Source organism: Eretmochelys imbricata, chromosome 1, assembly GCF_965152235.1.
Source record: "Eretmochelys imbricata isolate rEreImb1 chromosome 1, rEreImb1.hap1, whole genome shotgun sequence".
Classification (NCBI taxonomy): domain Eukaryota; kingdom Metazoa; phylum Chordata; order Testudines; family Cheloniidae; genus Eretmochelys; species Eretmochelys imbricata.
Window position 1 is genome coordinate 112,066,139 of NC_135572.1, and position 26,628 is coordinate 112,092,766.

The following is a 26,628-nucleotide window of genomic DNA, read 5'->3' on the forward strand; positions in this document are numbered from 1 at the left end:
CCCCCAGGGCAGATTGGAAGAGGCCCTGGGGGTTTTTCGCCTTCCTCTGCAGCGTGGGGCACGGGTCACTTGTTGGAGGATTCTCTGCACCTCAAAGTCTTTAAACCACGAATTGAGGACTTCAATAGCTCAGACATAGGTTAGAGGTTTGTTACAGGAGTGGGTAGGTGAGATTCTGTGGCCTGCGTCGTGCAGGAGGTCTGACTAGATGATCATAATGGTCCCTTCTGACGTTAAAGTCTATGAGTCTATGATGGCAGAGCACAGGCACGAGAGGAAAGCTGATCCAGTGGTTAGAACCTGGAACTTGGGAGGCATGGGCTGAATTTAATTCCCTGCTTCATGACAGACCTCCTGTGTGACCTCAGTCTCTCTGTGCCTTAGTTCCCCATCTGTAAAACAGGGATAATAGCACTGCCCTGTCACACAGGGGGGTTGTGAGAATAAATACATTAAAGACTGAGGGGTTCAGATATTATAGAGATTGCATCCCTATAAGTACCTTTGATTGATTGATTGATGTATTTGGGGACTTGGGGGGCACAGAGCTGAAGCTTCCCCCAACATTCCTCACTGCACAACCCTGACCCCTCCTTTCCACCTCATTCTTCCCTGCACCAACACTCCTCTCACTGCTCTGACCCACATATTCACCCACAACTGCTCAGACTCACATACCACTGCTCCATCTCCTCCAAAGTTCCCTCAATTGTGCCCATTGCTTCAAGACTCTCCCACACCCACCCACACCAGCCCCCTCCCTCCCCCCGCCACTTCATACCCTTGGTAAGCTTAGAGGGCCATGGGAAGGTGGGAACATACTGCGGCTGTGAGGACTGCACATACTAGCTGGAGGCAGGAAGGAGCAGGAAAGTAGAGATGCAAAGTCCTAACCCCAGATCTGGGCCTTGTTTGTGAGGAAGGGACATTATACATCCATCTGTAGCACAAGGGGCTCAGAGAGCAGTGCAGTGGCTCAGTTATCTCAATGAAATGTTTTCAACTGAATGAGAACAACTCGTGGATGTGAATACAACCTGAAATAATAGCTCTGAAATGTGTGAACTGCTCCATTCATGTCAGTGAGTCGTCCCCTCCCTAGTGGAGTACTTGTGAGCCTGTGACATGCACCAAGCATGCTTGTTCTCACCTCCTCACCATTGTCACAGCAACCTGTTTCTGGTGCCTACTTCAAGTGTTTCTGTACTCAGCTTCCCCAGATGTGAGTTCACATGGGGGACAGGGAGACAGGCTCAGAGGGATCCAGAGAAGCAGGCCCTCCCAGACCCTGGCTTATGGGGGAGGGAGGGAAGAGAGGGGCTTAGATGTACTCCAGAAGGGCAAGAAGCCCCTAGATCTGGGCTTACATGGAGGGATACAAAGAGAGAACTCCCACATGGGAGGGGAGAAGGTGGGGCTGACAGTTCCTCAGCTCCTAATCCCCCTGATTCCCCCTGCCACCCATCACCATGTTCCTCCTCCCAGTGTCCTGTCCCCTCCATTCCCCGCCCCACTCTCCTCTAGTCCCATCCATATTTATCCCCTCTTCTTCCAAAAATTCCCCCTTCCTCTCAGTCCCAAACCCCGTTCCTCCAGTTGCTTTTCACTCCTCTGTCCCCTTCTCCCCCATCCCTCTCAAACACACCCACTCTTCCCCCCCCCCCATCAACTGCTCTGCCCTCTACTCCTATTCCTTTAGCTTTAAGGCTATGTCTACACTAGCACTTTTGTTGATCAGGCTGTGAAAAAAACCACACACCCTGACCAGCATAAGTTACACCAACAGAAGTGCCAATGAAGACAGTGCTATTTTGGCAGGAGACGCTCTCCTGCCGACACAGCTACCACCACTTGTTGGGAGTGGTTTAATTATGCCGACAGGAGAGCTCTCTCCCATCAACATAGAGTGGCTACAGGGGAGACCTTGCAGTGGTGCAACTGGATCGGTACAGTTGTGCTGCTGTAGATCTCTAGTGTAGACATGGCCTAAACATCTAAACCGTTTATGAGCACATCATGTTAATGGGCTAGTTAGGATAAACCCCTGCACCTTAAGCACACTAAGGTCTGTTATTGAGGAAACATGATTACATTAGCCATACTGTCTTTCCTCTTGCCTCTAGTTAATCAATGCTAATTGATTAATTAAGGCTGGTGCTCTGCTATACTAATCCCCCAGGTGGAAAATTAGCACCATGCCCAGCAATCCTTCTCACATATCTGCATAAAATGTGTGTAATACATTATTGTTCAGAAAACAGTTAGTGCCCCTTCTAAATTAGCTGTGCAAATAAGTAGGGCACATTTCCCAAAAGGAAACAAAAACTCTTAACAGAGGCAGATGGTAGCAACATGCCTGTAGATCATTTCTGCCAATGGTAGGCTTTGAATTTACTGTGCATGGGTCTAGCTCAAGTTCAATGACCATAGCATGTCCCTTGGAGCCATCCAGTTACTGTAACAATGGACTGTCTGCAAACCCTCTGGCCTAGGCTTGCTGCACGTTCACATTTCAATCTCTTTGACTTGTGAATGTTTGGCACGTACCATACTAGCAAGCCAAACCTTTTCAGGGACAGTGGGTGCCATGCACTAGCTGAGATAAATATCAAGTGACTGAGATCAGTAGGAGAATGGGGGAAAGGTGAGCATTTGTTTGGGGGATTGGATTGGGAGGGGGGTTGTATCTTGAGCTATTCCTTGCTCAAATGACCCCAAATTTGGATCACTAACAGCACCCAGCATCCCCACAAGACACAATGGATTTCAAGATGATCTGAGAAAGCCTGTGGATTTTAGAGCACATAGAAGAGTCCTTCTAAAGAGAAAACACTTCTTAACCTTCACAACAGCAGAGCTGGTACTCTGCCCTAATGAAAAAGGGAAATAGCCTTTGGAAGGGGGGGGGGTTATCAATAATGGGGTCTCTAGGTCCACATTAATGTGCCATCTCTCTGAGTGCTCACAGTGTTATTTACAAAAAAGAAATCCAAGTGAACAAGAATAAAGAAGGCTGCTACTCTGAAACCTGTCAAGAATAAAGAAGTGCCATATGGGGAGACACTAGAAGAGTGACTTTTTTAAAAGCTTTCTTGAATTTTCTATAATAATATGAAAATACAAAGTACAGATTGCTGCCTTGATATTACTGCAAAGGCAATGCTATATGTGAGTGGATCCATTTTGATTTATGTCCAGTGAAATAAAGGCATAGGACAACTACTCAGTAGATTGAGTTTTCTTTAAAAAAAACAAACCCAAACAATAACATAAGGAAAGCCCAACATGCAACCAAAACTGCAAATAATGTAGCTTCTGACACACTGTTTTGTTATTAACTGGATTGGACTAATTATCTTTGTATCCAGAGTAGATTCTTCATTGACCTTAATGTGCAGAAAGAATCAACTTGTAAAAAACATATTTACAATTTCTCTTTAGTTTCACCGGTGAGTCCTGTGACTATGGTGACATCAAGTGGTGACATGTTTTTAAGCTAACTCCATTAAGCAAAAAGAACAGGAGTACTTGTGGCACCTTAGAGACTAACCAATTTATTTGAGCATAAGCTTTCGTGAGCTACAGCTCACTTCATCGGATGAAGTGAGCTATAGCTCATGAAAGCTTATGCTCAAATAAATTGGTTAGTCTCTAAGGTGCCAAAAGAACTCCTGTTCTTTTTGCGAATACAGACTAACACGGCTGTTACTCTGAAACCCATCCATTAAGCAAGCCAAACTTGCTGCGCTGTATTACTAATTACACACACCACACCCAGTACTGTGAGAGAGCGAAGAGGAACAAAGCAAACCCTGAAGACTCTGAGCATTTTTATTTGTCATAAAGTCAAATATTGTGTGGGTTTTTAACCATGAAAATTTACACCAGTTTAGCTCAGTTTAGATGAATCAGAAAAAAGTCTGTCAAATGATAGTAATTGGGAATGCAGTACACCACAGAACTATGAAATGTTGTAGGACTCTAACCAGACAAAAGCCTGATGGTTTCCCTTTTTTATGCTGACTATGCACATGCTTTTGTTAGTCTCTAAGGTGCCACAAGTCCTCCTTTTCTTTTTAAGGTGTCTGTGTAGTCTGGGAGCCAACCTTTCTCAGACTATCAGCCAATCCTCAGATGAACTGAGCTCAATGGGCACAGGTGGGTGGGAGTCAAAGGCCCTAAACTACCTTTGATCCTTCTCTTGATCCTTCACCAGGCAGGGACCAGACTTGTCCATGGTACATGTAAGAGTAGCCACAGGGATGCGCTAACTTGTGCCAACTAATTGTTTACGGTACTAGTGTTTGTACAGATATGTACATGTGTTTGCGTATGTCTGAGAGCAATTGGAGAAGCTACTGTAGATTATACACAGATATCCCGTGGCCCAGTTCCCACTCTGCATGAAACAGAAAGTGGAGAGCTGTTAAAGTGGGTTCTTCCTTCATCTCATCCGAGGGCGTAGTACTGCCGCTGGCAGCCGAAAGCGAGAGGGGAGGTGTCGTGAAAATATAGCCTTACAGAACAAATTCTGCTCCTGGTTATTCAATGTAACCCCAATAGTCAATGGAGTTTTACTGGGGTACAATGGAGTTGAGAACATTTTCAGAGATTCGGAAAGGCAATGTAAGGAATTTCCTTAACCTGTTATTGCCCTGGTAAACAGTTTATGGGAACAGTCTTTTTGCTAAATCCTAAACCAGTCTTACTGTGTACTCTTCTCCGACCAGTTATCCTCCAACTTGTACCTGTATTGCACTGATGTATGGTACTAGCGGTCAGCTTTTTAGCAGCTCTCCCCTTTTCGTGTCAGGCGAAGTGGGGACTGGGTTATGGGATGGATGTTCAAAATGTGGTGCTGCCCAGCAGTTTTCAGGGTAGCTGGCAAATCTGTCCAAAAGATAAGGGGTTGCCTCTTTCCTCGAATGGGAGCATTGTTGTACCACTAAAAAAATAAAAATTTTTTTTAAGTTGTCATTTGTTGACACTGAACCCAGGCATTGCCCTTAGAGTTACTGAACTTTAAACTTGAACATTTCTCGTTTAGTGACTTCCCTGAAAGCTCTGCAGGAATGCAGGCAAGCTACAGTTAACTATTACAGTGGATCAAAAATGGCAACTCACCTTTGGACAATATGCTTTCTTATTTTTGTCCTCCTTTTCCTTCAGACAGAACAGACAGGTATGGCATTTGCTTTGTTGTTGTTTTAATTTGGCTTTGTGGTGATCTTCCTAAAACACAAAAATATTATTTGCCTGGTTTTGTTTTAACTTTGTAGTACAGGCTGTCATTGAAGCTGGCAGCTCCTCATTTTCACCCACATTTCTCTTGCTTTTCTGATGCACTTTGGCAAAAACTACAATACAGTTACTGATGCAAAAACCTTGCTTTATTTCACAGTATGTCATTCTATTAACATCAGCAGAATGCTTTTTCTGTACTCCGTACTTATCATCCATAAAGAGTGCCCATATGTGCAATAAAGTGCCTTCTCACTTGGTCTTCCTAATCATCATTCTGATGAAAATTGAGTTTATGGTAGAAGGCCAAAAGACATTGCTTTTACGTGATTTGCATAGATGCACTTTTCTGCATTAATGCTCTAGAGTATCTCAGATGGATGGGAGAAGGAGAAAGACGCTCTGCATTTATGCATTACGCTCACAGTGATAATAGTAATGATTTTCTTTGAATTTCTTCAATCATGTACCACAATATGATTTTTAAAAGATATTTTAAATGCACCAGAAATCAAACTAGTGACAAAAATGCATGATCAATCATGCAACAAAAATGAGAGAGACACATTTTTTAAAAAATATATTGTGGCACTAGATAGCTTTTTTTTTTTTTTAATCATGGAACTGATTTTTTTAAAATAGCGTAAACAGTGCTAGAATTAGTCTGGTCACTTGTTTTTTTTTTAAAGGTTTAACTAAGAAATTACATACAATTTCACAATATTGTTCCGTTACTAAGTATCATGGCCCCCAATTCCTTGATCCCTCATCAGATCCAAATGGTTCTAGCCTCCGCCACCCAAGGAACTGGTCTTTTTTTCTGGCCATTGTACATTATATTTGCTTTCCCTAAACACGTAAATTAAAAACCAAATTTGGCTATCTTTATTCAGCCAAGACTGTTGGTGGAGTCAGTCTGAGTAAGGAGTGGAGGACTGGGCCCTTAAATAACAACTGAGGCACAAATCGTTCCCTCCATCTTTGCAGAAGGATTTAAAAACCCCATATATCCTCTCCCAATGGCTATAAAGTGGGGAGTGTTGCCTTTATGGTAACATTTCTCCTCCCTTCCTTGCCCTGTAGAAGCCCCTTCCACACGTTTTGTGAATTTGTTTTGGAGGGGTGGCATGAAGCCAGGGTGAGAGAAGAGGTTGTTAGATGGACTTGCCTAATTCTCCCTCCAAGAAGAATTCTGCCGGCAATTAAATATGGAGTCAGCACTCACTTTACCATGCAACCTGTCTGTACTGCAGAACTCCAGTTGAAGAAGAGGGTTCTGGATAAGTGTGCTTGTTACAGAGACCCTGGTATCATGACTCCATCTGAACCAGATTGTGATGGAGTCCAGGACAGAGCCAGGGGCAATGGAGGCAGGGTAGGAATACAGGACTGCCATGTGGATGGCCCTGCCTCTGGTGGACTCCCTGAGATCTGGGGATTGGCAAGGTTGAACTAACTTCCTATTCTACAGGGTTCAAACCCTGCACTTCCCAATGGAAAATAAAGACAAAACTTAATTTGTGTCAGAGCTTTCCAAGGCTGAGCCCCGGCACCTCTAGGCTTGGCAGTTCAGAGCCCTGGCACCTCTGGGCTTGCTGCATCAGTTACGAAAGTAAAAAAATTGCACCTCTTTCATTACAAATTAAGCACTGGGACAAAATTCCATGATTTCCCAGCCCAATCTGGGCTAAGAAAGGAGTGCTGGTGCAGTATATGCACTTATACAACTTCAACGTTGTTGCAATTCCTTCATATTTCTCTTCATATTAAAAACTGCCTGCTTCCTGACCTATTTTAAGAAGAGATAGAAGTAGATAACAAAAACGTCCATATATTTACATTAGTGCCTCTTGTTATCCAACTTTTCAGTCTTTCTATCAGCCAACAATGCGAATCAAGTTATCTCAAGACATAAGCGTGGGTCTTTCCTAATTATTGAGGAGTTCTTTCAAGGCAATTTGGAAAGAGAGTGCCTAGAAGAAAGATGCACATATGAAGAGGCACGAGAAGTATTTGAAGACAATGAAGAGACTGTAGGTATTTTTTTATTGTTTGTTTTTCTAAGAATTGCAACACTTGCTGCTTCTTCGCCGATCAGAACCTGTCTACGCTGCAGCAATGTTTGATTCTTTGCGACCGAACAGTATTGCCTAGATTTCTCTGCAATGTGAAATCAATCTTCCATTGCACCGCAACACTTTGTTTGCTACAGTGTTCCAATAAGGGATTGATGATGGGAGAAGGGGCCAAGAAAGAGGCGGTGACTCCCTGGTAGGGCCAATCAGCAGCAGCTACGAGGGGAGGTCCCCTGTCCTGACCAGCGGGCAGATGCCTCCGAGTACAGCATTGTGTAGGGCGCTACCTCCCTGCCGTGCATGGGGTGCATTTTAAGGGAACCTTGCCAGGGGCCCTATCTGCAGTGACAGTGAGGGAAGCAGCTGGGGGAGGGGGGGTGCCAAGGCCAGCAATATGGGTAGTGGGGCTTCAGGGGGAGTTTGGGTGGGGTTGGTGATGTTGAGAGGCTGGTGCCGCTGGCGTGTGTGTTGGGGGGTGAATCCAAGAGCAGTGTTACACACACACACACCCCTCTGCTCCCAGCTGCATCTTTCTTGGCTGGGATCCAGCAGGGGAAGCAGCAGGAAAGAGGCTTGCTCAGCAGGCGCCACAGCACACACCAGTGGCCAGGAAAAGTCCGCTGCCTGCTGCGAGATTCCAGTGGGACCAAGGGACCAGATGCAGGCCTGAGTGACCGGATGGTGTGAGACGTGTGACCAGGGGGCAGGAACAATGCATGTGGTGGGGGTGCTGACAGCCAGTGAACCAAACTGTAAACCCTGTATAGAATGGAAGCCACTTCAAGCCAGGGGGGTGCATTAGCACCCCCAGTGCCTCTCGTTCCAACACCTATGGGTGTGACACTTGGCATCCTTGTATTTTAATGCTTGCTCCAACTCCGTTAACGTTAAGGGGAGTGGTCCAAAGCCACTAGTCGTCACTAGACTAGAGTCCTAGTCGTCTCTCCAATTAACCAGCACGATCAGTATTGCCAATTCTGGGAGAGCAAACATCATGAGAGGGACCAAATCAATCAATCATGAAATTGGCATAAATATCATGAGATGTTTTTTAAATTATATTTCTTTTTCATCTGTTCTGATGCTTGAAATGTTAGGATGGTTTATGCCTGCACTTCAGGAAACTCAGCCTGAAATGTACAAAAATACACACACACCCTGGAGGAACTCCACTCTTTCACACATCCTTTAAAACAGATTTTATATTTAAAAAAATTAACATCTGTCACTGATGGTACAATATACAACAAATCACACACTTCTCAACTTTCTGCCACTTGGGGCCCAGGTGACAGAGCTTGGGGCTCCCTTCCTAAGCTGATGGTGTTGGTGGGGGAGGATTTCAAGTGGTGATCACTGCCAGACTTGGGGACAATGGGGTTAGGTATTGTAATTGATACATTGTCACATCATTGTCCAGATGTTTCTTACATGCCACACATATTTCTTCTTCCCTCCCTAACATTTTTTCGTAAGAAATATTTATTTTGAAATAAAGCAATAGGTTCTGATCCTGTACTCCTGACTCAAGGAAAAGTCTGATTGCATTCAGTGGGAAGTTTGCCTGAGTAAAGAGGGTAGGACAAGGACCAAAGTTTGTATGACTGTTTAACTTTTAAGCATAGACTATAAGATTTGTTCTCTTGCACATTTTTTGTTGTGACAAAGTATTTGTGGGAAAAGGTATTAGCCAAGAGATGTAACAAGATTTCTTTTTAATTTTTTCAGAACAAGTTTTGGGCTCGCTATTTCGGTAAGTTGACTGTTCAATCTCTTTTTCTAAAATGATTTTATGAAGTGATCATTACAGTTAGGATTATGGAATTTAAAAGACTCTCAAGTAGTTTATTCAATTTGTACTTTATTTTAAGTATCCTACTACTGTTTATGAAGCATCTGGTGAAGTGAGGGGAGAAGAGATACACAAAAAAAGAGCAGGAGTGGAGTCATTAAAAGCAAGCCATCTGAGAAATAGTTAACAGTCAAGGCTGTAAATCAAAAAAATAGTGTTAGAATATTTGGCTAGATGCAAGGACATTAAATAGGCTGTTTCTTTGATTGTTTTCCCTATGCAAGCTGATCTAAGTTAAACTGGGGCTCTGGGCACTCCACAACATGGAGCCTGGTGTGGCTCCACTCACCCAGCACCATCCTATACCATTACCTTGTTCCTTGCCTTGGAATGGCAGTGGTAAGGGGCCTCTTCTTTCCCCCAGGAGCAACAGCAAGAGCCCTTATTCTCTCTAGAAGAGCCAGGGTTGTAGTAGGGGTCCACCTCCCCCCGCTTCCCGAGATGTAGGGATGGCAGCAAGAGGGTGCAGGCAGTACTCAGCACAGCACCCAGGATATATCTGCATGGGTGGATAGTTGGGCCAGCCCTGCATGCACCCTCCTCACCCGCTTCAGACACACACAGGCAGGGCATTCCCAGAGCAAGGGTCTTAGACCAGATCTACACTACAAACTTTTGCTGGCATTCCTGGGTTGGTCAGAGGTGTGAGGAAATGTGATTTGTGACTGACCAACAGCTGTGCTGGTAAAAGATTCCATGCTGGGAAGAAAGTCATTAATAGGCGTTTGTCCCTGTTGGTGACTCCTATTGCTCTTACTGATGCGACGTTCATTCAGGTGGCAGACAGTGCTCCTCAAACCCATGCCAGCACAATGGTGTGTGTCAGGACAGCATTCGCAACTACACCTGCACCTGCACAGATGCCTATGAAGGACAGAACTGTAATTTCGGTAAGGCAACATTTCCTCTAGAGGCTACAGTGGAAACTATATGGACCTCATGAAGACAGTCTATATTGTTTATTTTATGTTAAAACATGTGATTCCTAGCGGAGGATGCATGACAGTGACACATGGAAAGAGGGGATATGAATTGTTCATCTCAACAACCTGGGGTAAATCCGTTAAAATGTTAATGCCGCATGCGGCTGCATTAACTTTGTTGTGCCCTGTCACCTTCCTTCTATCCTGGAGAGATTGAGGAGGCGGCAAAGGGCACGAGAAACCCTGGCAGCATGACACCAGTGAAGCCACAATGGAGGCAGGATTGAGAGCCTGGAGCCAGGGCAGAGGGCCTCTGTGTGGATGGCCCTCTGCTCATCATCCAAAGGTTCTCAAAGCGTGGTCTGCAGATCGCTTGTTAGCTGGTCACATGATTCTCTCTCTACTCCTTGTTTCCAGATGCTATTGAATTGAATAATCTAAAACTACCTTAAATATGTTCCTAATATTACTTCTCCAGGTTATTTTGGCTGTAGTTGCCAAAGGGAAACTGTATGATTGTAAATAGCGGGGAAGATTGTCCCCACCATCATGAATGAGAGGTCAGCAGGTGCCCCCACAGGACAATCCAACTTCTGAAAATGTTTGGCAACCCTGCTGTAGTGGATCCCTCTCAAGGGACCCAGGGAGCGTGTATGGGAGCTAAACTACTGCCCATCTGATCAAATGGTCTGGGGGAAACTCAATGGGGGAACTTTGTGGAGGTTTCCTCCGTGGTTCCCAGGATGCTTTTTCTTTGGGTTTTTTTGTTAGAGGGGGACATCCACCTCAGTCTTACTCTATCCTGACTCAGGCAAATATCCACTGACTTCAGTGGGAGTTTGCCGCAGTAAGAACTGAGTAAGGACAAAGGAAGACTATCCTAAAAAGTGAATTTCTCCATGTCGATGTTATCCTTTAGAAAAGACTGAAAGATTCAAAGCTGAAAATTTCTGGGAGCCAGAATTAGGAGTCCCAGCAAGGCCTCTTCCAATGTGAACAGGCTAATTAGTCACGAAGATCTGACTCTTTAGAAAGTATTTTGTTGGGATTCAGACTCACGGACCCCCATTTTCCACATCAGATATGCAGCTTTTTGATGAATAAAGATAACGTAAATAATACTTGTGCTCTTCTTAGGTCTACTCTGCATTTTACAAGTGCTTTTGAGCAATTTGCTCAGAACTTGAGCGCATCCTTTATAATTAGTCAGTTGTTACTATTTACTGTTTTATTTACATGATAAATTGGAGGACAGAGGCAGTCTCATTCACATGGAGCTGACTACTTTTTTTAGAATTCTCTGTTATAGAAAGTCCTTTACACCGATAAACTGATGACAAAGCTTAACTGTTTTTCTGGTCCACTTAAGAATGTGAATGGATATAAATCTAACTAGACAAGGACAGAAAAAGTAATGGTACTTAAAAACACGTTGGGCCAGGTCCTTGAATCCGCTGCTTAGTGCTACTTCACCAGCCTTAAAACCAGTGGAACTGGTTATTTGGAGGTTTGCCCTGGTATGGAGGAATCCCTGGGTGCTGTGGGCCAGTGTAGCCCCTCTGGCATAGGTGGTGTAGCTGGAAAAAGGGGCAATAGCAGGGTGATGGGTCTCATCCGCTGGGGGAGGTTGTGCATCCACAAACAGCCTGGTGTGGCCCCACCATGCTCCGCCCCTAGGAGGCCCCCTCCTGCAGTGCCTGGTGCTCTGCCTTGGCCCAGGATGACAGGGGCTGAGGCTGGGCAGCCTACCATGGAGACCCGGGGTGGCTGGGGCTGTGCTGCCTGCCGGGTGCTTGGACCGTGCTGCCCGGCACTCCGGGGCTGAGGGTGCTGTTGCCACACCGCGAGGTGCTCCAGGGCTGAGGGTGCTGCTGCCGTGCCACCCAGCACTGGGGCCGGGGGCCACAGTGGGGGGTGCTCTGGGCTCCTGTGGGGGAAGGGGGCACAAGGGGAGGGGAAGGGGCAGAGCCTCAGGCAGAAGGGGAGGGGCTGGGGGCTAGCCTCCCGCAATGGCCAGGTCACCGGCCGCTCATTGGCAATGGCCACAGTCATCTTTAGCTCTGGCAGTCCCAAACCATGGAACGTCTCCTTGGGGACCATTGCCACTGGCACAACTTAGCTCAGCCCTTGCAGCTGGACCTGCACAGCCCCAAGCCTCACAGAGCCAAAAAAAACGGCTTAAAGGCAGCTTTGGTGCTTCCTCATCCCTGAGCTGTGCCAGGTACCAAATGTCCAGTCCTGGGGATCTTCCCATTATTTTTAATATTGTTTAGTGCCAAAGCAACTCTCAAGAGTTTGCCCAGCTATGGGAAGCTGAAGAGACTGGCACTGTTTCAGAGGCAATACGTGCTTCTTTTATTTTCCATTCTCTTTTACATTGGTTGCTATTAAGTTTAAATTTTCTTGGCATGAGCATAAGAAGAGCCAAAAAAGAACAGCTTAAGTCCTTTATCTTTTAACCAACTCCTGCTTCCACAAAAAGTACAATCATTCTCTTTTTTCAAAGACACCTGGCACTCAGTGCCAATACATACAAATATATGTCATGGCATTTTCCACGTGGAGAAGAGCCAGTGTTACTTTAGCTAGTATAACCTACAAATGCAATCCTGAAATACATCCAGCCTGATCCAGTGGCATAAGGAGCAATTCACTTTACAATGACTTCATGGGAGTTGCCGGGGCTCAGTACCTCTCCAAGAAGTTAAAAAGAGGGAGTAGCAAGAATTACTTAAATGATGAGCTCAGAAGAGCATGAAAAGTGAGCAAACGTCATTGCTTAGCAAAATAGGGCCCATGATGTGAAAGAAAATCCCAGTTTATTGCTCAATTATTGTTTCTTCGTGCTTTGGTTATTCTCTTTAGCTAAAAATGAGTGTCAACACAAAACTAGAGAGGGATGTCAACACTTCTGCTATCCAGGATCTGAGTCCTACCGCTGCTCATGTGCAAAAGGCTATGAACTTGGGGAAGATAAAAAATCATGCATTCCAAGAGGTAAGTATAAAAAGAAGACAGAAGAGAGCATGCTTAGTCCCAGGGTAGGCAGGCTAGAGGAACGGCATCAATAGGAGCTATTATTACTGCACTGAGACCATTAGAGTGAACCAAAAGGAGGTGTCCTGAGGGTTCCAGTAATGACGACTTTCCAGAGGAAAAATAAATACAAGGTTGATCAAACACAGCTTCAGAGCAAAGCAAATCCTAAAATTCATTCACTGGCCCAGATTTTCCAAACACTTCCAGTGTAAAGAGCGTCTCCTCTGAAGTCAATTGAGTTACGTCTTTAAAACAGATTTCAGAGTAACAGCCGTGTTAGTCTGTATTCACAAAAAGAAAAGGAGTACTTGTGGCACCTTAGAGACTAACCAATTTATTTGAGCATAAGCTTTCGTGAGCTACAGCTCACTTCATCGGATGCATACTGTGGAAAGTACAGAAAATCTTTTTATACACACAAACCATGGAAAAATGGGTGTTTACCACTACAAAAGGTTTTCTCTCCCTCCACCACACTCTCATTATGCAAGGTAACCTATTTCCCCTTGTTTTTTCCTACTCCCCCCCCCCCCAGACGTTCTTGTTAAACCCTGGATTTGTGCTGGAAATGGCCCACCTTGATTATCATACACATTGTAAGGAGAGTGATCACTTTAGATAAGCTATTACCAACAGGAGAGTGGGTTTGTGGGGGTGGGGTGGGGAGAAAACCTGGATTTCTGCTGGAAATGGCCCAACTTGATTATCATACACATTGTAAGGAGAGTGATCACTTTAGATAAGGTATTACCAGCAGGAGAGTGGGGTGGGGGGAGAGAAAACCTTTTGTAGTGGTAAACACCATTTTTTCACGGTTTGTGTGTATAAAAAGATCTTCTGTACTTTCCACAGTATGCATCCGATGAAGTGAGCTGTAGCTCACGAAAGCTTATGCTCAAATAAATTGGTTAGTCTTTAAAACAGGAGTGAGAGGAGAATCAGGCCCATTGTTTTTATTTTGCCTGTGTCTTTTTTTATGGTTGCTGCCATGAGATCAACTCTTCCTGCTGCAGTCAGGGTAGCACATGCCTATGCAGTGAATAGCTGTGAGAGCAGCACTGATCCTCCTACATCAGTGGGGCAGTGCTCTGACCTCTGTGTACAGGCTGGCATGAGACTATATCCACTCTCAGAGTGGGAAGCCCAGTATCAAGCGGGAGAGTCCTACCTCTCTGTTCCCAACTACCATGAGGAGAATACCCTAGCCTATTCAGAGAGGGCTTTGCTGGGTCCAGCTGAGGGAAGGGACAGTGTCTCAAAGGCAGCTGAGCTCCCTTCCAGGTGTGGAGGCCCCTCTACACATGTATGAATGGGATTATGGTCTGGCACCAAGGTTTTAGGTTTTAGCTCCTTGGCAGCTAGGCCACTTTTTTTCTCCCTTCCACCAGCTGACACACCCACACTGCTCAGTATCAAATAGCCCTCTGATCCCTCTGATTTAGGGTGACCATATGTCCTGTTTTGGCTGGGACAATTCCATTTTAAAGCCCTGTCTCAGATATCTTGATTTTTTGTGGGGGCAAAACTGGGTATTTGTCCCAGTTGCTCTTGCCAACTGATCATCACATGGCAAAAGCAAATGGGACAAGTGCTCAGTTTTGCCAAGAAAGTGGGGTGTGCCCCACGAGTGAGGTGCAGAGGAATGTTGGGCGGCGGTGGTGGGGGGGCAAAGGGCAACGCCAGCCGTGCACGACCGCAGTGATGCCAGGTGGCTTGAGCCAGCCCCACATGGTGGATGGCTCAGGCAAGCCCCATGCGGTGTCCCATTTTCCCTTTGGGAAATATGGTCACTCTGTTCCTACTTCCATCCCTCTCCTCTCCCCAATGGTAATTCGTCACACACAGTAGCCTCTAGACATGTCTGTCTGACGGCTGTTGAATCACAGCATAGCTCCAAACTGACATTTATAGCCATACCACAGAAACAACACACTTAGGCACAACTGGCAAATTATCTCAGAGGCAAGCTGGGAAAAGCAAGAAAGACACTTCTGTGGTGATATAGCAGCGCTACTTTGTGGGGGTGGAGGAACAGGGAGGATGGGGCCTACGCAGCACCTGCTTGCTCTTTGGAAGCCATGAATAATTTGACTCAGTGGTTGGAAAGGGTGGGGTCCTTTTAGGCCATGTCATCATTTTTCCAACTGGAGAAGGTCTCATGTTGGGCCTCCCTATATAGGCTAGAAGAGCAGGGCCACATTGCTTATGAAAGGGACTTTTGCTCCCCCAATCCAGAAGATGGCTGGAGTCCCTTTGGAAGTGAGGTGGATGTTTCACTAATTCAGTATATATAAGCTCAATCCCTGCCTCCTATTAGGCAGTTAAATATTTGACAGGGTAAGGGAAGCACCTGGTGTAACGTATTGCAAATGTTCACTAGCTGGAAGTGATGTTACTGGTTTAAATCTTGTAGTAGAGGAGCGACCTTTTCTCCAAAACTGTACCTCCCAGCAGCACATGGTAGTATATTCATAATTAGTGTTTTGAATTGCTTTGACCATAGCAATAAGAGAGAATATTATTTTGTCCAGCCAAATAGTGAAACAAGGTCCCTATCCCCAAGAGCTCACAAACTGAAAAGGTAAGTTTCAAAGGGTTGGATTTTGTTTGATATAAATATCAAGCACTTGTTGCAATGGGAAATTATGAAAGAAGCAAACAATAAACCATTGATCTTCCAAAGTCATTAGCAAGTTACTAGAAACTGAGGATCTGGCCCTCTATTTTGGGGGGTTGGCAGGGGAGGGGAAGAACCAGTGATCTTAAAGCGTTAATGTGGGAACACCACAATATGTTCAGGGTAATGGTTATCTTCAAACATTGCCACAAAAATTTTGCACGTCTTTTTCTTTTAACCATTCCTAGATCAGTGTGCATGTGGCAGACTTGATGATGCTAAAATAATGAGGCTGAAGGAAATTAAGACGACTTGCCACAGAGGATTCCCTTGGCAGGTATTTATAGAGATCTTTGGAAGTACTGTTATTGTAGAAACATCTATAGTAAAACTGTGTTCTCAGAGCAACACACCTTATCTTTGAGTACTTAAAATGTTTTTTTTTTTAAAGTTTTAACTAAACAAGAGGTCAGATAAGTAGAAGCAAAAGGTGATAGAAGACAGCAAGACCCATTATTACAAACTTTTGTAGTCAACCTCCTTGAAAAATAAAAAACTTACTGTATTTAAATGTCACAATTTATAAATTACCCTTGGCAGCATATCATTCCTTGCACTTATCTTTGCCCTACTAGAAAACTTACTAGTGCATCAAGTATCAATATAGCAGGATTCTACCATTTTTCAATATAATTTGGAAGTCCTATGACTCCGTACTTATGTAAGGGGAGCCCCTTCTGAACTGTCAGTTTCATAATACATGGTATATTATTTGATATTTAGTGCTAGGTTCTTCTCCCTTCACTACTACAACCCTATTTGATTTCTTTGCAACTGCAGCTGTTGATAGGTCCTATCCAACTCCCATTTAAATCAGTGGGAGGTTTTCTGCAGCCTTAAATAGGAACAGGATCCCTGGGGTTAACAGGGCAGATTATGGACATTTCATTTTAAAGATAATTAAATTACAAATCTTAGCTGCTTCTAATAATTCAATATTTTGCTCTTATCCCATAATACTACAAAGTTAAAGACAACAGCAGAATTTACTGTTTTTTGTTTTATAGGTCATGTTGCTAAATTTGGAAGGAAAAGGATTCTGTGGAGGTGTTCTTTTGAAGAGCAACTTTGTGTTGACTACAGCTGAGTGTGCCCTTCTGCACAATCATTCTGGTATCAGGGTTAGGACTGGTAGGTGATCACGCTTCTTTTCCTCCTGAATGTCAATCTACGTTTTTGTGTTGTCAAAGCATACTTTCAAAGAGTTTACATATAAAAATTGCCATTTCAGAACATTTGGTCTATCCTAGGAAACAAACTGTCTGCATTTAAAAATATTTTGCTTATAGGGAACAATTAGCAATGTTAATTCATCATCATTCACCCCCATTTTTGTTGTATATTTTTACTTTGTCATCCTGAAATTATAGTTTCTTCCTATTCACTCACACCTATATGCTCCTGAAGAGTTAAAAAGCATCTTCAAAATTTGTATAACCAGGATCTGATATGCTTAACTGCTGTAAAATCAACTCCTACTACTAGCCTCTGTCTTTACTGCAAAATAAGGGTATAATCATGGTAGTAGCTATGTTGGCAGAATAACTCCCTTAACTATTAGCAATTAATCTGTGTTCAACTTTGGTGACAGATGCTAAAACTATTTCTAAGAGCAGTGACCATGTCATAACTTCACAGGGAATAAGAGCATACATGGAGTTGGACAGGTAATAGATGTGACTGAGAAACACATACATATGCGGTACGACGAAGCTACTGGTGAGAATAACCTTGCATTGCTACAACTTCGAGAGCACATTGAGTGCAACAACTATCAGCATTTTATATGTCTTCCTGACAAAGACTTTGCAGAACATGTTTTGATTCCACAGCTGACAGGCACTGTCAGTGGCTGGAAACAGGAAGAAAGTGAGGTGAGAGGTTCACTAGTTGAGTTGCAGGTCTCCTACCTTCCTGAAAGGGAATGTGAACAAATACTCAATACAAGTCTTACAAACAGACAGTATTGTGGACATCACCCAGAGCCTGTGGATGGGCAGCTGGCAGGAGGAAACTTTATCGCCCATGACTACAAAGGCACTTGGTTTCTGACAGGTATTTTTGGAGCTTGGCCAACTAATGTAAGTAACTGGGAACCATTTATTTTCACAAAGACTTCAAGATATATGATGTGGTTCAAACAAAAAACGGAATAAAAGAAAAAAGTCCTGACAGCACCAAATCCATAACTGCAATTACAAAGACCACGTGGATGCAGCAACTTGGTTTCAGCAAGGTCAACCTGCATTGTGTTGTAATGTTAATACTGTAAATATTTAACTGTAGTTCATCCCTCAAAACAAATCTATTGTCCAATCTGTCTTTTCTCTCCCTTTCCAAAGACAGGATTGAGGACTGTTGTAGTAGACATATGGCTACTTCACTTTGAAAATAATTAGGAGTTTGAATTTGTACAGCACTGTTCATCTACGCTGATCCTAAGAGCCCTTAACTGATTGTGTATTACAAATAAATGAATCACTTTCCCCTCTCACTGAAGTGTCCCCATTGCTAGGGGGAAATGCAGCTACTGTTTCAGAGACCAGTGGTATATGGCCAAATCCTGCACAACTTTATTCATGTAAGTACTTGCAAAGCATCCCCCTGACTTTCTTAGGATTACTTGAGTAAAGATTTGCTGAATCAAACCCTAGAATAGGAATAGTCTTAATCAGACATAAGTGAAGTGATTCCTTAAGTCACAATCACCCAGGTAGGCTGCTCCAAGGGCAGCAACAAACTGGCCCTTGCTCTGGCCTTGATTGCCAATTGATAACCTTGCCCCATTTGAGCAAAATAAAAAGTGAATGCATCACTACCATGTGCTTTGTTCATCTGACAAGCATAATTTATTTTTAATTATTGGTGATGCTTCATTGTATGTTTTGTAAAAGTAATGAAATCTCTGTAAGAGAAGAACTCACTGCAGTGCTCTGCGTCTACATTCTTACTATTGAGTAGGGACAGTCAAGTCAGAACAAGACAGTTGAAACAAAGTACTCCATTTTGATTCAAATCCTTCTGCCCCAGAGAACTGACATGCTAAAGACAAGACAAACAGGTAAATGAGACAAGTGGTCTGAGGTGGAGGCCAGGGGAGATGGAGTTACAGAAAGAATAGGCTGTATGCTACTCTTAGCCAATCAGGAGCAGTGATCACAACCCAGTCCCTGCCTCAGTTTTCTTTGTGCCCTACAGAAGAGAGGCATTTTGAATAGAGCACATCTATTTTCCTCACGGATCTTGCAGCACTGATGTCAATGGGAATGGGATTCAAAAATAAAGAGGCTTGGATCCTTTTTCCAGTACTGCATGTTTTAATTATCCACTCTCAAACACTCATTAAATATATACTTTTCATACTAGTACAACCTGCATGTGACACTTTCCCAACACTCTTAACAGGACACTTTCAGAAGTTAGATCTATGAATCCACACTACTATAAGAATGACTTAGGGCAGGTCTACACTTAGAGTGACGTGTAGTGGACAGATACTCTACGGCCAGCTAGCCCTGGTATAAATAGCAATGTAGCTGGTGAGGCATGGCTTAGGCAAATAGAGAAGAGGCAAGCCAGAACCCAAGGTTATGTATCTACACGCCTCTCTACACACCCAAACAGTGCCTCCCTGTCTACACTGCTACTTTTAGCAGTGTAAGGTCCCCTGTTCTGGAGCCTTTCTCTGCCAAAGACTCTAGCAGCAGGGAAGGGGACTTCATATTTGAACTGATAATGAAATATCTCTCACCACTAGAGTCATGTTATTGTTGAAGTATGCAGAATCATTTTCAGCAGAAACAAAATAAAGCAAATGACTTTCTCACATGTCAAAACTAAGTCACTTGAACACCACTAGAAGCAAATTGCACAGAAATCAGAAGTACTGTTCTGTTTTCAAGTGCTACTGAAGTATATTTGTTGTATGCAGGTGGCAAAACAACCTGGGTTTGTAACTTTTAGTTCTTGTACTGTACAGAATAAGTTAGAACTTAACAGAACAATGAAAGCAGCCTGAATATCCCATTAAAATAATGTCAATCTAGGAAACTACTTACCTCACAAGTGCGTTAGTATTTTTTTTTTACACCTATAATAATTTTATTGAAACTTTCATTATAAAGACTGTTAAATATCTTAGATGGTGTGTGCTGGTGCTAAAACAGTCTGGAATAAAATCATCACTGTCACCACCAAGAGAAAAATATCACATTTGTTTTATTATTTTTACAAAACCACCAGCATGAACAACAGGTATGCTGTGCAAAAATAAAGAACACTTAAAAGAATGGACCTACTGGCAGAAATATTCCACAAAATCAGAATTAAAATGGAGTTGGACTAGATTACCTAAATAAAGTCTTATGCCTCAAGGGGAAACTCAAACAAGTGTTAAGGACAGTTACTAAAGGCCAGTTTTGAGCAGCAATAGGTAACCACACCTCACACCCTGCTGTACACTCAAAAATCCTATTGAAATTGAAGTGAAGTTCCAGGGGTTCAGCACCAATCAGGCACGGGTCCTTAATGTTTCGAGAGGCTTTGAAGAATGTCATATCCAACCAAGATTACTAAAAAAAACCAAAGTCTCTCATAACTGGGAGTTAGGTCAAAGACAGGTGAAATAAAAGCATTGTTTCTGCCTACAAAGAATGATTAAGTGCCACCGATGGACACTTCCTTTTGACAGATAAGGACAAATAGTTACGGGAACATAAAGGGGTGTCAGTACACATGACATCTGAGATAGTTGAGGCAGGCTTTTTAAAGATTGTTGCTGAAATTTTGCAAATGTTTCAACATGAATTGGGAATGTTCTTGTTTCTTTTCCAGCCACAATACTTCAGGGTTTGTAGAAACTAACTTTAAAAAGGGAGCATTTTGTTCTCTGTGCTCGCAGGCCCTGTCCCACTGGGAAAGGAGTCATGAACAGTTTTTTTTGTATTCCAGTACTGAACATAAGCAGGTCATTAACAGTTTTCACTGAACGATCTAAGGAACAGTTCCATTGACAAGTAGAGTCTTTTATAAATACTCCTCCATCTAAGGTGCAGTAAACTCAACAAACTGTAGAAAGTGGAGGGAATGGGTTCTGCTTACTGACCACAAGCTTCTGATGTTGATGAGATATATATCCTTTAATATGACCCTGACAGAATTAAAAAGAAAGACTTTTTAGTACTGGAAATTGGCAAGAAGTTTTTTTGCTACCTTCAGTCTTGATCCAGTAAAACTTGTGTGCGTGCACTTAACTTTAAATTCGTGAGTAGTCCCATTGACTTCAAATAATATAAATAAAAGATAACTTAAGTGTGTGATTGACTTAATAAAAGTATAAAAGTACTTTGCTACATAGGGACCTTGCCCATGAACTTTGAATTTGCTGTTTCTGACAAGTTTCAGAGTAGCAGCCGTGTTAGTCTGTATTCGCAAAAAGAAAAGGAGTACTTTTGTGGCACCTTAGAGACTAACAAATTTATTTGAGCATAAGTGAGCTGTAGCTCATGAAAGCTTATGCTCAAATAAATTTGTTAGTCTCTGAAGTGCCACAAGTACTCCTTTTCTTTTTGTTTCTGACAAGCCTTCCTTGTAGTTCCCAATTTACATTTTGAGCTCTCACTACAAGAAAAGTACTATAAATTTCAAATCTATTCCTGGATTAAGATTTTAAGACCAAAGTTTTAATAACCTTTACACATAGAGCTTAACTAACTCATCGTTGTTCATGTGCACTAGACCCTTACAAGAGTCCAGTAAAATAATTTGTGTCTCTCCTTTTTACATCTTTTCCCTATAATTCAGCTTGTGAACTCTTATGCATGCCTCTATTTTTAGGATGTCAAATCAGGAATCCCATGTCCAAATGAACTCAAATTTAGTATAAATATACTACCTGAGCCCTAGTCATAATTTACCAATTTTGTAACTGTGTTTGTGGATTTTAGCAAAAGGGCAAAGATTGGCTTTATAGTGGAAACTCAATTGTAATCCTTACTGTTTTGCATATAAAAGGCAAGAATTAGAGCATAAGAACCTTCACTGTAGTAAGATACATGAGAGGCACAAATGAGTACAAGTATAACGCACAAGCAACTCCACAAAAACCTAAACCCAGTACACTTCCTATTATTATTGCCCTTCTGTAATTAACCTTCCTGCTGTGTGTAGTCATTTCTAACAACTATAGTTTCCAAGGCAAGCTAATGAACGATGAACACATACCATGTATATAAGATTAGCCAAAATACACTGGACTTCATCAATATCAACATCTTCCACCTGCATGAATTTCAGGGCAACCAGAAAGGCATCTAGAGATAGCTGATGGGTTTTAAGTAGCAAATATCTGAAAGATGCAAACAGAAATACATTTCAGTTATTTCAGCACAATTACCTCAAAATTCTGCTTCTCTGAGCAAAAGGGCCCTTCTACCATAATTCGCTTTGCTTAAGCTCTGGTCTCTAAGGGACAAATAGAGAACTAGGGACCCTGGATGTTTTAAACTGAATTCTGTGGTGAAACCAAATGAAGATTTCCCTTCCACAAAATAGGATTTCTACTTTGCTTACACTTTCTTAAACAGGTTCCTGTAGGTGATGATTTTCAGCTTCTCAAGGATCAGGAAGATACCACAACGAATGAAGAAGGTCTCATGTTTTGTCAGAGCATCATTCAATAGCAGAAGATTTCCTTCACTAAAATGACAGAAAATATGCAAGTACCATGAGAAGGTATGACTCTGGGAAGATGAAATATCTAATTCAATGGGTATTTTCCACATACTATAAAAACCTTTCACTTAATATTATTTTAACAAAAATACGTGATCCAATAAATACACTGTACCTCACAGCCTTAGTTACTTCAGCAAACTGCATAAGCTCATATTTTTTCAAAAGCTGAATTGTTGGCATATGGCCCTGAAAAGCAAGCACAGTTAAAATTTTTCAGGATAAATTTAAATACATTTCCAAATCAATCATCTATAAAAACAAAAATCCAAATACAAATATTTATCTACTTTACTTTTACAGAAAAAAATAAAGGAGGTGAATGAGGTATTTTTAGGCCCCCAATACACTACATCACTAATCATGCCAACAAATGTTTGTCTGGCATAGTTACAGGAGTGTGGGTTTTAAAAGCTTTAAAAATATGGTAGTGTGATCAATTACAAAACTTGTATTACAGAGTAGGTCATGCTTCACATGATCTAGACTGTTACAAATTTTATACTTGTGTTGCACTCCACTCTGCAAACAGAAAACTGTTTTAAAACACACCACTAATCATGACAGGTGTGTGTCAGCACAGTTAAGATTATTGATTGTCTAACCAGACATATTTTCCTTAATTTCTCTTTGTGGATTTTTAATGTCCTTTTATTAAAAAAAAAAAAAAAAAAAAAAGTTAGCTTGAAGAGAGAAAACTCATTCTCATTGTATCAGGTCTGATGAGACTTTGAACCACAGACAGTACCAAAAAGGAACTCCCTTTTAATTTACACGGCAGAGATTAGATTGCACACCAACCCAGTCAGCACTGAAACATAGCTACTTGGCTACTATGCCAGTGGTAGCCCCTTTACTGGTTGAAGAATCAGATGAGATGTGAAACAGAACTCTACGTTGCATGTTTCTAGCTAACTCTCAGTGAACAAAGAGCCACTTATGCTATTTTAGTACATTTTTAAATAAGTGTAAAGTTTGGAAGCTGATAATGATCTTGCCAAGTTGGGCTTTCTTTATGGCAAAACTGCTCTAGAAGAGAGAAGACAGTAATTTAAGGTACTAAATGATTTGGTTATCAGAAGCCTTGCATTGCTGTTTCAGGCCACTAATAATGTTTAGCATTCTCATCCTAGTCCCCATTTCACAAGACTGCCTCATTTAATGTAATTAGTCATAACTGCTCAAAAGAGCTCCAAGACTGGGGAAAAAAAAGAAAGGAATGAATTTATCAAACATCAGAATTGAAGTTCTCTACCTGGAAATTCCTCTAGCACCTTCAGAGGGTATATACACACCAGGTAAGGGAGGGGCATGATGGAAGGAATCTTCCTCTTCAGCTGTGGACCTGCTCAGGTAGACTATGCAGGCCTTTACATACACTCTTTCTCTTGTGGGGTGAGAAAATGGAAGGATCTGCTGTGACGGACCTGCGCGTGCACACAGACACAGTCCACACTTACACAGGGGACTCCTAGGGAGCTATAATCCTGCACTCCTCTTACACACTGAAATGGCACCATTTACACTGCTATGGGTGCCTTTGTTGCTATGAAGCTAGGAGCAGAATTTGGAATTAAGAGGTGTGTGGAGAATCGTGCTTATTAATTATTTAAGGGGGTAATTTACAAGTTCAAATTTTTTTAGGGTTGTAATTTTATTTCCCCTTTTCTGCAATTACAAAAATTACAATTCAACAGTTTCAAGTAAGTGCTTGACACACCGTATTCCTCGGCCTTGACCATACAAGGTCTGCATGAGCTGACTCCTGCATCTGGATGGGGCTCCAGACAGCTTCTGAATAAAAATCAGGGGAAGTCATGCCATAATGTGTGTCAGCTTGGTCATTTGTCCCACAGTGACTGATTTGGAAGTAAAGAGCTAAACCACTCACCAATAACATTTTTACTGGCAAAAGGTAAATCAAAATCATCCTTTTGTTTTTCTGACTTGAACGGTGACAATGCTCAAAGGCGAATGACAGATACTCTTCAGCTGTAGACACAGAAAGAGGATCAGCACTGCTGTTGGTAACAGAGACCAACAGCAAAAATGGGTTAAACATACAAATAGTCAAACAATAATATGTTTAACTGAGCCTGTCGGAATATTTTCTCCCATATTTAGAATAACCTAGAAGTATTCACACAAGAACTATGTCAATCTAAATTGCACACTAACTAAAAGGGTAATATAAACATAAATTCCTTAAGAATTGTTAGATTCACTGAAAATGGGACATTATCATAAAACTATTTCCTTTTTAAAAAATATGCTGACACTCTACATTTCGGATGGAGCAGTTGCACAATCAAACTACATTATGAAAACAATTCCAGCTCAATATAGCAAGGTTATTGTGTTACTGTTACAGGAGAGGGAGAATTTCAGGATATTTACGTTTCTACATGCTATGACATTTTCCAAAATGATGTGTTAGGACTCTTCTTCAGGGGAGTTAGATGGCATATAATGTGTAAATGTATGCCCAAGTTGTGCAAGTGACTATAAAAGACTGACGAGCAAAGGATTAGAAATGTTCTTACCTGCAAAGGGCTATATTGTGCAACCTTACTCATGGGGCACTCAAGCAAGTAGCCCCAGCACTCACCAACATGAGTGAAGGCTGCACAATCTAGCCCTAAAGCAGTGGTTCTCAACCAGGGAGCGTGTCCCCCTTGGGGTACTCAGAGGTCTTCCAGAGGGTACATCAACTCATCTAGATATTTGCCTAGTTTTACAACAGGCTACATAAAAAGCACTAGCAAAGTCATAGAATCATAGAATATCAGGGTTGGAAGGGACCTCAGGAGGTCATCTAGTCCAACCCCCTGCTCAAAGCAGGACCAATCCCCAATTAAATCAACCCAACCAGGGCCTTGTCAAGCCTGACCTTAAAAACTTCTAAGGAAGGAGATTCTACCACCTCCCTAGGTAACGCATTCCAGTGTTTCACCACCCTCCTAGTGAAAAAGTTTTTCCTAATATCCAACCTAAACCTCCCCCACTGCAACTTGAGACCATTACTCCTTGTCCTGTCCTCTTCTACCACTGAGGACAGGACAAACTAAAGGTCATTACAAACTGACCACTGAGGTCAGTACAAACTAAAATTTCATACTACTTGTTTTTACTGCTCTATATACTATATGCTGAAATTTAAGTACAATATTTATATTCCAATTGATTTATTTTATAATAATATGGTAAAAATGAGAAAGTAAGCAATTTTTCAGTAATAGTGTGCTGTGACATTTTTGTGTCTGATTTTGTAAGCAAGTAGTTTTTAAGTGAGGTGAAACTTGGGGTAAGCAAGACAAATCAGACTCCTGAAAGAGGGACAGTAGTCTGGAAAGTTTGAGAGCCACAGCCCTAAAGTATCATATAATGTTATTACTGAGAAAGGTTAAATAAAGCTACAATGTGCCTTCAAAATCAGTGCACCAAGAAGCTAAATTGTATGGCAAAGTTTGTTGAAAGTCTGCTGAACAAGCGACATCCGAAAGGGCAAGAAAGCTGTAAAGTTCTACAAACATCTCTTATATACATAAATCACAAGGTATCTTGCTGGACACTCACCCAGAAAACACATTTTAGTAACTTGTGTACTAAATGTATAAAGTGTAAGCTAAAGAAGAGTTTGGAGAAGTAAATAGGTCAAGACTGAGTGTATGTTGAAATGAGAATTGTAATGTAATCCATACTCTAATCTGGCTGAGTCTGCAGCAAATCCCTTTGGATCTTGTCTTTGCACTGACGGAACGAAAGTCACGCTTCACAACAACTGTGCTTTCCACAACAGGTTTTGAGTCACACATAGAACACGTCAGCTGGAGGTCACTCCCAGCAGTGAGAATATAAATCTGTTCTACTGGCATATAGTACCTTGCTTAAAATCACTGTCAAACATGGCCTTGCGTCCAACGTAGTATTTGTATGTAACTCTCTGTGCCATGCTGTAGTCATCTTTCAAATTTGAGCTGTCAATAGCTCTAATTAATGGTTTACACAGATGAAGTTTGTTAATCTGAGAAGAAAGTCACATGATTGAAAGGTATATCAATGTAGCACTATGTGAGGAACAGGACTTGA

General features: G+C 42.2%; 2 protein-coding genes across 9 annotated transcripts in view; one reads left to right on the plus strand and one right to left on the minus strand.

Moving 5' to 3' along the window:
* PCID2 (PCI domain containing 2) overlaps window positions 1-26,628 on the minus strand; it is a 62,686-nt gene that overhangs the window by 17,407 nt on the left and 18,651 nt on the right. For 3 of the 8 annotated variants that reach the window (XM_077813662.1, XM_077813670.1, XM_077813654.1), the window contains 7 exons: window positions 26,422-26,563; window positions 24,431-24,531; window positions 22,655-22,728; window positions 22,378-22,503; window positions 22,030-22,153; window positions 5,125-5,232; window positions 3,687-4,945 (listed from right to left, as the gene is read on the minus strand). In XM_077813662.1, coding sequence (XP_077669788.1) covers window positions 4,787-4,945; window positions 5,125-5,232; window positions 22,030-22,153; window positions 22,378-22,503; window positions 22,655-22,728; window positions 24,431-24,531; window positions 26,422-26,563 — 834 coding nt within the window. In that variant the 3' untranslated portion in view covers window positions 3,687-4,786. Of the gene's footprint in view, window positions 1-3,685; window positions 4,946-5,124; window positions 5,233-20,007; window positions 20,957-22,029; window positions 22,154-22,377; window positions 22,504-22,654; window positions 22,729-24,430; window positions 24,532-26,421; window positions 26,564-26,628 lie in introns of those variants that run through there. The other 5 variants (XM_077813702.1, XM_077813697.1, XM_077813688.1 and 2 more) reach the window with 3 other exon arrangements.
* Window positions 6,473-17,963, plus strand: PROZ (protein Z, vitamin K dependent plasma glycoprotein). The gene is made up of 8 exons (XM_077842036.1): window positions 6,473-6,616; window positions 7,086-7,274; window positions 9,045-9,069; window positions 9,945-10,058; window positions 12,957-13,088; window positions 15,996-16,084; window positions 16,815-16,938; window positions 17,446-17,963. Exons 1-8 carry the CDS (start codon window positions 6,473-6,475, stop codon window positions 17,961-17,963), a joined length of 1,335 nt encoding a protein of 444 aa, XP_077698162.1.

Bases quoted from the DNA above. Each gene is read 5' to 3' on its own strand.
- PROZ (XM_077842036.1), top strand. From the start codon at position 6,473: ATGCAACCTGTCTGTACTGCAGAACTCCAGTTGAAGAAGAGGGTTCTG. The intron at 13,089-15,995 runs GTAAGTATAAAA...AACCATTCCTAG, and splicing joins AAAATCATGCATTCCAAGAG to ATCAGTGTGCATGTGGCAGA. The intron at 16,939-17,445 runs GTAGGTGATCAC...ATAACTTCACAG, and splicing joins TGGTATCAGGGTTAGGACTG to GGAATAAGAGCATACATGGA.